Genomic DNA, 13,171 nt, shown 5'->3' on the forward strand with positions numbered 1-13,171 from the left:
TGATGTATTTTTTTTACCTCTTGCTTCTGGAATTGTCTTTTACTGATATCTTTTTTTTATTGCTTTTTGAATGACATGCATCATCTGTTACTTTTATTTTATTTTTCAAGAAATACAAGTGTGCGTACTGTACTGCAGTTGTGCTCGATGAAGTTAAAGTTTTTGCATGATAAAAATATTTTTCCATAAGATGCTCGACTTTTTTGTTGATGGCTTGGAGAGTAAAATGAGGAATTTTTTTTAAACAGCATTTTTTGTTAACCCATATACAAATCAGTCTACCACCTGGCACAAAATTGTGTAGATGATGTTGCTTGGATGTGAACAGACAGCATGTTGAAAATGGTTTAAGGGACAATAGCTTTGGTGACTTGATCAATTACCAGATCGACCCTTGTCAAAGCTGGGGCTATAAGTTACATTTTCGACAAAACTGGGAGACTGGACACAACAATAATGAATGTTACTGATGTACTACTGCCATAGATAAGTTTGAAATGGCTTTAGATCAAAGATAACAAGATATACAAAAGACATATAACACGATAGACAAAAGTATATCAAATTAATTCTGTTAGTTTCAGCACAAATCTTTTTAAACAGTGTCTGCACCATAAAATCCAGGATGGATTAAAACAGCATCAGAGATTCAGGTTTTTATGTATCCAAAAATGTATTTTGGCTTTTGTGATAGTAATCGATAATTGATTTTTGAACGTGATTCAAAAGGAAGACTTTAGCACAGACCCCGGTCGAGCATTGCTCCCCAAATAACAGGATTCCCAGGGTGTCTGCAGTCTGTCTGTATTTTGTTAACTTCTTTTTCTGCCTTTTATAAATATTTTTCTTTACCTTGCAGTGGACATTTTTACCTTGCAGTTCCCTTATTGTGTTGTGTAGTGATACACCGATTTCTAAACATTTAAAAAATAGCATCCACTGTGGGATGGTACCTGCACTGGAGCAAAAACTGGTACATTGTACAGCTTTAAACAGACAAACGTTAGGTTACTTAACGTAACCGTGGTTCCCTGAAAGAGAAGACGACCACCAACATACTTATGGGATATGTCTGACTTAGGTAGGTATTCACTGAGCTCTTTCTATCAGAGATGCCGATAGGCCCCTTCGTGGAGTGACGTCCTTGGTCCCGCCTACAGAGGGATTAAACAGTCAACCCAGGAAGCCATTTTCTCATTTGCATCGAACCCATGAAGGTGCCGAGACCCAATAATTTTTGGCACAACACCACGGTAACTTCCAATCCCTGTCGAAACAGGGAGAGGCAACCTTAAGTAGCTGCTACACTGTTGTCAGGCAGGTATCCATGCATCGCACTGGATTCCAACCAGAGCCCCAAGTACATCGTGCATCGCATCAGTGTAAGTCAACTCTGCATTGTTGGTGGTGAGCCTCGCCAGATATCCCATAAGTATGTTGGTGGTCGTCTTTGAATTGAAAGGGAACTTCTTGTTTTACATTTTTGTAATAGTCTTAATGACCCCTGGAACCAGGAACTGACCTGTTTTGAGCAACTTTAAGAAAACAACAATTGATTGCCAGGTCCTTTCATTGTATCTAAAGGGTAGGACTGGAAATCTAACCAGTGACACTTTGCTTCACAGATTTCACAAAAGACGGAACTTAACAATTCAAACTATAATCAAGAGCTTCCTACAACACAGCACCAGAGCAAGTTGAGGGTGCAGTGTTTGTAAATGTGCATGCACTGACCTGGTTGATAATAAAGACCCCGTAGTCAATCTTCTGTCGACGGAGAATGGGGTGGAGGTAGTGCAGCCAGTACTTGAGATGGTGGTCTCTGTGCCGGTAAGGGATGATAATGGCCACCTTCTGCCTGGCTTTACAATCCGGAGGAGTGTACTTCCCCCCGTTTGTCACGTCCGGGTTCTCCTTCTGCACTCTCTCCAGTGTCATGGCAGAGCTGAACTCGATAAGCAAGCGGCCAACTACATAAATAAAACAAAATCATAGGAAAGTAGATTGTGAGAATTGGCTGATACAGTGGTGGTCAATCTCAAGTTTCATTTTTTTTTTTTTTAATTTGGTAGTCACCAATTGTTTTAGATCATAGTCTCCCAATTTAGAATAGCCAAATAGCCGGACAGCACTCTGCCAATTGTGAGCCACCCCCTGGGAGCTCCCATCCACGGTTAGCAGTGGAACAGCCTGGACTCGAACCGGAGATGTCCAGGCTATAGGGTGCATCCTGCAGTCCACAATTCAAACCATTCCAGGTTCTACCATGAGAGTAATTGGATAGACCACATGGAACTGTACTTAATTTCTCACCAAAAATGATAACGGTTCCCTGTCAAAAGTAAGGCATTTTTACTCTGGCAGTAAGCACGGCCTGTTGTAGAGATGGACTCATTAGCTGCACATTAAGAAGAAAAATTAACCTTTAAAGAATCATAACCAGTTAAGGCTCAATACTGTCTGCCTAATTAGAGGAATCATGCCATTAGGTTTCTTGTAGCTGAGTTCTGAAAATGAATGCAGTATGCATACTGGCAATATGTACTTTTAATAACTTTTAAAGAACCAAAGAATACATGATCAGCACTTTATCAACAATTACACTCTATTGCAAAATTTATAAAAAAAAAAAGGTGTTGGTCACCATTACTCTTAAGATGCAACTATTGGTTACTGTTTGCTCTTTTTATGTTAAACGTATAAACTTGCTACAGACAATCTAAAGCTCTGTATATTTCTTGTTCCTGAGTATGTCAAGATCACTTTTAAACCCAAACAAATTGTGAGTTCTTCACAAAATTTTGTTCAGGAAACAAGTTTTCACAGACGTTTACAAAAAATGAATTGACCTAAAAGTAACATGACAGAAACAGAGAGCAAAAACTGCGTTACCAAGGGTTGTTTGAAAATATAAAAAAAACACCATGGCTGATATTTATTCCAATATAACATCTAATGTGCTCTGAAAATATGAAAGCATGTGTCAAACCACACCTTATTCTAAAAGGTAGAATTCTATAGGCAACCGAAGGAAACTTCTAAAAAATACCCACCATTTGTTTGACTACAAAATTAAAACATACTTAAGGTTGTCAATAAAATTACATTTAGTTTCATGGCCTTGGTTAGCCCTAGTGCTTCTAAGTTAAATTCACTATTACAGTAACCTCTTCATACAGTGCTATTGAAGCTTATTGCCAAATGTGACAACAATCTAAAAACCACAATTACTGACTCTGAAGCAATTCACGTGGGGAATGCTGCCAAGTTCTCGAACACAATTTTGCTTTAATTCTGTGTCCTTTTTTTTTCCTTACTATGCGAAACACAACCCCTGCCTCATTAACATTCCTTTATCTTTCAGCTATTGGCATTCCTGAAGTATCGGAAGACCCTTTCATCAGATTTTTTTTTTAGCAAAAGCCCAGATATTCCTGAATATCTTCCTTTAGATTCCATTTCTAAGCGATGCTGTGAGGAACCAAAGGGCTATTGTTTTTAGTTTCTATAAGGCTGAAGCTCCTGCAAAAAAAAAAAAAAAGGAGCACTTATTCAGGTTTTCTAATTACCGTAGACCCTTTTTTATTCATTCGCAACTCAAGTAGTTGTTTAGCTATTTCCCCTAGTCTTCCCATTTCCTTCATTTTTCATTATATATTTCTGTGGAGATTTATTTATTTTTGTTGGCAAATTAAATGACATAAAAGTCAGGGAAGAGCAGGGAGACATGTCTGATAATTTGCTAGCCTAACACATTCCTATGGTATCATACAGATAAAGGTTAGGCGCACGTCCTAACTCCAGACATTGGCTTTAAATAGAGCAGCAGACAAGCATGTCATAGCTTCCATCGCTTTCCATGGGCAGTCAAGTCATTACACATAGTGATATCTGGATGTCTGTTTTAGTTTGACCGGACAGTGTCATAAAAGGGAATGAGGCGATCTAACTAACTGACACTAGATAAGTTAAGAGAGGGGCTAAGAGTGTTTCACTCAAATCAGTGCATGAACACAGCATACTGTAAAGTACTGTCCTGTACATGGCAACAGATTAAGAACAGTTTTGATTTACTTATCTGCATCCAAGGCCAAAAGGCCTTGTGTTGACGTCTGCCAGCAACTGCTCCCCAAGTTAGAAAAGATAACATTACTATAGTGTGCTATTTAACAAAGATTTTCAATACCATCAATGATTCACTAAACCACTGTGCTTTTTCAACATTTCCCCTACATTCTGGATAGTTTCAATGGTGTATGTGACCTGACTAAAAATATATAATGAAGAAATTGTCATGAGAACACTGAAAGAATGCTCTGCTTGCATGTCATGCTTATACATGTTTATACACTAAGTCCTTCTCAAAATGTTGGATTTATAATTTTTTAATTTTTTTATTTTAAATGGTTATTTAAAAATGATTATGAAAAGGCATGTTTTATTCTAACCGAATGTACAGTGTGCTGTACTATGGGTCACAGAAACCGTTTGCTAGAGATTTACTATCCTCACTATCTTCCTTTATTGAAACACTGTTTTCAGGCCCGCACAGTACAGCTGATATACAGGGTGATCTAAAGGATCAGCACACTTTAACTGGAAGGGATTCTTACACAGTATAAACCTGGCAGATCATCACAGCAGCCAGTAAACCCAATGGAGACAACTGTGCATTTCAGGTATATTTTACAGCTTTTTCTTATCTAATTATTTAACTCAGTAAAATGACATGGCATCTGAACATGTTGTCTGCTTATTCATTGTGTCTCGTGTATGGCTCTCTAAGACTTGTTACCAATTACAGAGTTGACTTAACACAAGTGATTTTACACAAGAGCTTAAAGATTTATGCATGGAATCACCAAAAGAAACAGGAAGACAAATTAATGGATGCATAAAAAATCACAGAGGCATGGATAATGTGGGGTAAATGAAAAGAAACATGTGACATTGTACACGGCATCTGGCCGATGGATTAAATACAGTAGCAGATTTAATGGACTTGTAAACAAATGGTCTCCCAGCTCACACAGAAATAGTACTGAGGACAAAAGCCAAGATGGATGTGTCCTGTTTACCATCCACCTGGGCTATTATCTGGGATACAAGCTAACAGGATGCAGCTCTACCCAGCACTCCAGTACGGTTGTGGTAAAAGATAGAAAAGGTTTTGTGTTAATTGACCTTTATTTTTAAATCTGTTAAGTATATCAATTTAAATCAAGTTTTTCCCCGTATTGTGTTGTTGTGTTCTTTTCTTTATGACATGCATTTTCTCCCTTTTAAAATCAGGCTTCTAGTAAGATACAAGGGAACAACAGTAGAATTGCCACTTCAAACAGAAAATAACCTTGAGTCGTCCACCCCCCCACCCCCGAGCTCAGTTACAATCAAGCCTGTGAAAATCAATAGGTTCTCCAGACGCAAAGAAAGGGAATGGAGATTACTCAGTCGATATGTTATTCTCTCCATATCAAGACAGTGCTCTGTTAAATCTCAACTCCAGCGAAGTCAGGCCACTAAGATTGCAAGATGTTGCTGGATCGGGCTTTTAGAGGAGTAAACGAGTGGGATCTGTGATTTCAGATGACCTCTTCAGCCTCCAGAATGTGGAAGTGCTGGTACAAATCTTGTGTGTGTGTGTCTACGGGTCACAAGACTGCCTCAACCCCTGAATACAGCAACACACGAAAGGTGTTACTGTGCTTACAGCACTGAGTAGATGTTTCCTTTGGGGGTAATAAAGACTACCACTAAGAACAGTATGATACAAGAACACATAACAAGGTCTCATGTAGTGTGGTTATCTGTGCTGTTAATTTCAGTGTTTGCTTCAAAGTACAAATGATACATTTCTGACAAACTTATCAGTCTTGTTCAAAATAACAACTGTACCATATCTGCCGAGCTTTATGCAGGTAAGGTGCCTGGTTTTGTGCAGATTGATGATGGCTTACAATAGTTAAACAAGTTTTTAAGAGAGTATACAAAGTGTATATTAAAAGTGAGTAACTTAAAACAAGAGGTATCATTGTGGCCTGTTTTTGGTCCACAAGAAAATCCCCACATGGAAAAATAATATATTGCAGTATATGTCAAAAAGCAAGAGAAATATATTTAAAATACATGGTAATATATTGTCATCTCTTTCCTAAATATATGCTGTACAGTGCAATATATTTTTTAATATATTCTCATAAATTTCAGAAAACATTCCAAAAATATCGCAGTACATTGCTACAAGAATGCAAGATATATTTTATAGATAGCAGAATACTAAAATATATATTTGGATTTCATCAAACTATATTGCAATACATGCTAAAAAAAAAGCTACTTTCCCCATATGGAAAATAAATAAATATATATATATATATATATATATATATATATATATATATATATATATAATTGCAGTATGTGTCAAAAAGCAATAGAAATATATTTAAAATACATGGTAATATATCATCTTTCCTAACTATATGCTGTATAGTGCAATATATTTTTTAATATATTCTCATACACTTCCAAAACACACACACACACACACACACACATTATATATATTGCAGTACATTCCTACAAGAATACAAGATATATTTCATAGATGGCAGGATACTGAAATGTATTTTGAGTTTCATCAAAATATATTTCAATACATTTAAAAAAGGCTACTTAGCACGCTGTAACATGCGCAGTTTTGATTTATTATTAATTTGTATGTATCCTTTCCTGAAGCGGTGTAAACACTTTATATTATCAAACAAGCCATTATTGTCTCCACACAAAACAATATAAATTACATTACCTCACAGTACAAACGATCAGGGATCTCATTAGCATATGGCCAGAGCGGCGCATGCTGAGACAGAGTGATTCGACTTTCTATCAGCTCCGAAGGACAGGTGGACTGTTCTGTTCCCCTTTTCGGATGTTAACCCTTGTGTTATTGTTTCCCCTTGTGTGTACCAGCATCCTGTCCTGTCTGTGTTACCATATAGTGTGTATAACTTGGTTGATTTGGCTCAGTTGAGTCTCACATCAGCTCTGGGTTGAATGGATGTGTAACAGTAATGATACGATATGTTAGAAAATATTATAATCTAAATCAAAATGTTGTAAAAATATATGGAAGCATACTTTGAAATGTGTTACCTTATATTTCATTTATGGACATTTGATATATTTAAACATATCTTTGACATGTATTCCCAACATATTTTAAAGAATATGGAAGCATACTTTGAAATATGTTCCCTTATATTTCATACTATATTTTGGGATATATTTTAAAATATGTCAATGTATGTCTAAAACATATTTAAATATGTACAATTATACTGTATTTTTTTTTTTACCATATTTTTTTGGCCATTTCTTAATATTTCAATGTATGTTTTATAATGTATTTGGGTCTGCTGAACCAAAAGGCTGAACCCTTACAATACATTTTCTGGAAAAACATTTTCTAAACTTAACATAGATGGGATGTCTAGGTACCATGAAACAGACATGACAGGAGCACAGAATCCAACTGTCTAAGATCTTAAATGACACTGGCAACACCAATACAAGTTGCTGGCTTGACCCATTACAGTGTAAATGTTAGTTTGTTATGACAGATATCCTAGTTTCTACGGCTTCAAGTATCTAGCTTGCTTTTAAAGGTTTTGGCAGAATAAGTAGCTCAGAAGGAAAGAAAAGGCTCTCTTTGTTTAAAATTGCAGCCCATCATCTGCTTAATCAACACATGCCATTATCTGCAGCCAAGGCACTCCAGCTCAATAGTCCTCTCAGATGAAGTCAATGGAGAGAAACGGGCCCAATCGAGGGACTGCTGAGACGAAATGTAGGATCTGCTTAGGAAATTCAGATACTGTACATAAGACATGAGCCCCCTCCCCTATTCCTTAGCTATAATGTTATGATTATTGTTTAATTGCTTGCACTGCATTTTTTTTTTTTTTAATTTAGTAGTCGCTAATTGTTTTTATCATTTTCTCCCCAATTTGGAATAGTCAATTATTTTTAGGCTCAGCTCATCGCTACCACCCCCGCGCTGACTCGGGAGGGGTGAAGACACGTTGTCCTCCGAAGCGTGTGCCTTCAGCCGACCACTTCTTTTACACACTGCAGGCCCACCATGCAGCCACCTCAAAGCTACAGCATCTGAGGACAACGAAGCTCTGGGCAGCTTACAGGTAAGCCTGCAGGTGCCTGGCCAGACCACAGGGGCCATTGGTGCGCAATGAACTGAGGACACCCTGGCCAACCTAAGCGCCCCACCCCCTCTCTCCCGGCGGTGCTCGGCCAATTGTGCGCCGCCCCCTCGGACCCCCAGTCCAAGGACAGCAGTGAAGTAGCCTGGACTCATACCGGTGATGTCCAGGCTATAGGGCGCATCCTGCACTGCACGCGGAGCGCCTTTACTGGATGCACCACTCGGGAGCCCCTGTACTGCATATTTAAAAACAATGCTACAATAGAAAAACTTTAAAATGGTGGAACTATAGTTTCCAGAAAAAAAAGTACACTCCAGATCTCTGCAGATTCAAGGAAGTGAGCACTACATAAAGCTTGACTATGAAGCTGGTAGAAAGCCCCTCACAGCATGAAGCCGTGGAGCAATGGAAGAAAAAAGAAAAGTCGCTGGTGTGTATAAATATACAAATGCACCCTTCTGTTAACCTTCCACCTAGGAAATTGTGTTTTCCTGCTCACAGCATCAGAACAAAAAACTGTGTTCCAAATTTGTTTTTGAATTAGGCTACTATCCTATGCACTCAATCTCCAGCCATACCTGTAACTGACACTTTAGCAGAAATAACCCTTTTCCCTTAAATGATATGTAATGTTTCTATTAGAGGTATGCAAAACATTTTGAACTGATGCCACAGTAATGGTCATGTGACGGCACTGTGTGGTACTGTAAGTCAAAATGGTGATCAAAAGAACCACTGTTAATATTTGTGTGATACTGTATGCAGCCATTCCCATTGGAAGTGACAGGTACATTGAATAGGGGACTGGTACAGGTGTTATAAGGTAGTCGCTCTAAAAGGCAGTTAATAAACTTTAGTTCTTATCTTTGTTTTCTCTTTTGAATCATTCATTTGATTACACAAATACATTGCTGCAATGAAGCGTTCCAGCAATAATGGATGACTTAAAAGAGGAGAGAAATACAATTCTGTGTTGTTTCTTCTTCATTACCCTGCCTCTGCTGTCCCTGTTGCAGCGATCTTCCCTGTCAATGCTTTATATGATAACAGATAGCGAGGGAGCTAATTGTATTTTTCTGATAATGAGGGAAACGCTAGCTTCTCCACTGCAATATTCACAACCGCAATTGCCCTTTAAACGGATTTGGATAATGTGATTGAAACTTAAATCCAAAGCAATTACAAAACATTACCAACCAAAGCCAGGCAATTGTAATTAGAAGATGTCATTGTGTCATTAGGATGCTGGCTTAATAGGGAGATGGCATTTCTTCCTTTTTGTTTTGTTTCCGATTTTTTATTAGGTTGTTCGGTTACATGATATTGTGCTTAGCCAGTAAATGACTGAATGTAATCTTTGAAAAAGTTGGTCTACAGTATTGTAGAACAACAAGACCAAATGTATAGGCACGCTGTGCAGATGGTTGATGTAAAAATATAATAGCTTTTCATATTATCATACATGATTCATCTTCAGATTAACATGTTTGTTACTTGAAAGCACAGGGTGCTGCATAAGAAATGTAGGTCAGGACTTTCAAAAAACAGTTATGTTATTGTATCAAACTTGTGGTATAGTAACAACAGCTTTAGTTAATGAATGCATTTCTCGTTAAAAAGCTTTATTGTCGCAGGTCACCAACATCACTTCCTGTCCACATGACTAGATAAGGGGAACTTGTTAATCAAAATGCATGTTAACGAGATCAAGAAAAATGAATGGAAGCATAATTCACTGTTATGGAAACTACTAGCGTTCAGGGAGGTGGCTCTCCCACAAGCAAGCAGCAGCCAAATGGAAATAAAAAATAATGGGAATATCTATATAGTGTACAATTTGTAAACTTCATTTAAAATTGTGAATTTTGACATGCAGAACGTACATTTATTTAGAACACTTCACATATAAAATGCTGATTTACGATTATCTGGCGTGTGGGTAAAAATCGGACAGCATGGAATAAAAAAAATAATACATAAATAAAAATGAAACCCCACTAGTCATTCACTCTCATGTGGTGGGATATTTTGCCATAGCAGCATATTATATACAACTTATTTATAATTAATTGTTTGGTGAATCTTCTAATTGTGCAATTTCTCTGGTACTCTTTGCTCACCTCCACAATACTCAACATGATTAGAAGTAGCCACTGAATACTTTTTTTTATAGTTTATATGAACATTTTATATGCACACAAACGTGTTAATGTGAAAGTGTACATTGTACATAAAGTGTGTACATTAAATTCATTTAGACAAATTTCATGTCAATGATCCCATTCCTAGTGGATCTTTATGTCCTTGTACGACTGTTCTTCATTCTTGTGTGGATAAGACACAGGTGTTAAAAGCCAAGGACGCATTGCAAATGCAGAATTTAAAAAGGGTATAGTTGCATTGATCATTTCTTGGTAGTAACATTACACTGGGTGTAAATAACAGTATATCATTTTAGCAATACAACCAATATTCCGTAATGTTACAAATGGTTAAAACGAGTAAATAAATCTCCTTCATAACCACAAGTATAGAAAAGGCTAAAATATTTTCATAACATAAATTGAATTATCTAGGTTGTCTGTAATAAATTAATCCTGGTCCTGTACTCGAAATGAACATGTAGTACAGCTAGGCAGCTGTACAGTATCCACAGTACTGCAGCTTTAGAATACTCTAAATCTGAAGGAACTCATGAATGGAACATTGACGACAACAATCATCCTTGAATCATATTCAACAGAGGAAGAGATGGCAATACTGCAGCCTACAAAAACATATCCGTATGTGAACCAGGGTTGAATCCAAAGTAATAATCGTACATTGATTTAATTGTCTAAAGTTATATACAGTCAACAAAAGTCAGCATGGAAAAAGGGAAACTGCTTTTGTCATTTCGTGTGACAGTACTGCAGCTCATAGGAAAGCATGTGGTTAGAAACGGCTGACGATTGTCTGCTGAATTTGACAATGTTTAGTGCCGCAGAAGAGGAGCAAGACTTTGATGGCTTTGTGGTGACGCACCCACACCAGGAAGCTGACAGAGACCCAGACAGGTCCTTGCGGGTGAAAGTGCTGGCTGCGCGTATTTATTATATTAAAAAATAAATCAAACAGACAGACAAAAACATTGCTCTCAAACACTGACACCAAACAAATACTGCGTTGTTCTGCCCAGCACGAGCAGCAATTTCTTTCTTTGTTTTACTTTTGTTTTCACCCGTTCCTCCTTCTTGAACACCCACACCGAGCAACAAAAGCTGCAGGTTTCTATACATGTGACCATCTCCAGGTTAGCAATACATTAATAAATCCAGAGATGGTCACAGTATACACAAGTTTTTAGTTTGCGTGGCCAACAGTCAATTTGTCAATAATCACTGACTGCTGACCAGGCATTCGCAGGAGCTGCTAACACTGATTCTGCCAGACCACATTTAAACTATACAGCAATACAGTATTTACAATACATTCACCCGTAAATAATCCCAAGGTTGGGGTCCTTAGGTTGGCCAAGGTGTCCTCGGCTCACCACGCACCAGCGACCCCTGTAGTCTGGCCGGGCGCCTGCAGGCTTGATGTAAGCTGCATAGAGCTGTGTTGTCCTCTGACACTGTAGCTCTGAGGTGGCTATATGGTGCGTCTGCAGTGTGAAAAGAAGCAGTCAGCTGACAACACACACTTCGAAGGACAGCGTGTGTTTGTCTTCGCCGTTCGTGAGTCAGCCTAAAATAAAACTGGATATTCTAAATTGGGAGAAAATAATAAAAAATAATAATTGCCGACTACTAAATTAAACAAAAAATAATAATAAAATAAAAAGAAGCAACATGAGCAATCGAAAAATGAGGATCAGTATTTTAAGTGGTATTTTTGTTAAAAGGCAATGTTTTACAGATCATATTAACTGGGCTTCACACTACAACAACTGCATTCTGCATGAAATGTTGTGTGGGACATGGTACCTTTACATGGAAAATTCTTTCCAGCTAAGCTTATGTTAATTAACTGTGGGTCGGTCTTGTAAACAAAGGAATCTATTTTTATTTTGCTCTCACACACAATGGGATTGATTCATCTTAAGGAGGAACGCACCCCCACCAGCCCGAACCCTGTTATGTCACAGCTGTGAACATTCCAGTATGAATTATTTGATTGCAGCACCTTTCACAGACCCAGCTAGGCTGCTGCTGCTGTGCAGCCCTAAATAATTAATGATGGGCTGACCTTTCAGGGGCCGTGCTTATTTAAAACTGCAGTGGCCTATACTGTAACTTCACCATATCAGCAGATGCTTAATTTCCTGTTCAAGCTGCACAATAAATAATGGAAACACAGCCTTCTTAAGTGAAACCTGGGATACTGTATGCTGCTCAAGGCCTTGAGGGCCTTTGTAAGGTATTGTTGGTAGAGGCATATAAATATATAAGCTTATAGTGTGCCTAACTCAACTTCTAATTTACAGTGCTATTGTTAAATTGTTATTGTGTGGATTTTTGGCTTTCCTTGGGCTTCTATAGGATGCATAGGAAACAATTATATATATATATATATATATATATATATATATATATATATATATATATATATATATATATATATATATATATATATATGTGAGAGTGTAGGGTGCTTGTAAGTAAATATATATTGGGCTTTAAATGCATTATTTTGGGGTTTGAGAATGGGTGACATTAGTTTGTTATAATTAAAAATTCAGCATTCAGCAGACTCTGACTTCTACTCCTCCAGGGCCACAAACCCACCATGTGTGCCCTGGACTCCCTCCCCACTCACCTCTTTTGTCTACACACCCTACCCCAAAACTTCCAAGTGAAAAAAATATTCCAGAAATGTGTAGAAAATTCAATTAAAAATAAATAACTGAAATAGCTTGGTTGGATAAGTGTACATCCCCCTTGTAATAGCAATACTAAATTAGCTCAGGT

General features: G+C 37.6%; 1 protein-coding gene across 3 annotated transcripts in view; it reads right to left on the reverse strand.

The window, feature by feature from the left end:
• The window catches only part of LOC121326361 (beta-1,4-galactosyltransferase 2-like), an 84,930-nt gene that overhangs the window by 42,000 nt on the left and 29,759 nt on the right, over positions 1-13,171 (reverse strand). For all 3 annotated transcript variants that reach the window (XM_041269610.1, XM_041269609.1, XM_041269608.1), the window contains one exon: positions 1,735-1,970. In XM_041269610.1, coding sequence (XP_041125544.1) covers positions 1,735-1,970 — 236 coding nt within the window. The remainder of the gene's footprint in view (positions 1-1,734; positions 1,971-13,171) is intronic.

Source organism: Polyodon spathula, chromosome 14, assembly GCF_017654505.1.
Source record: "Polyodon spathula isolate WHYD16114869_AA chromosome 14, ASM1765450v1, whole genome shotgun sequence".
Classification (NCBI taxonomy): domain Eukaryota; kingdom Metazoa; phylum Chordata; class Actinopteri; order Acipenseriformes; family Polyodontidae; genus Polyodon; species Polyodon spathula.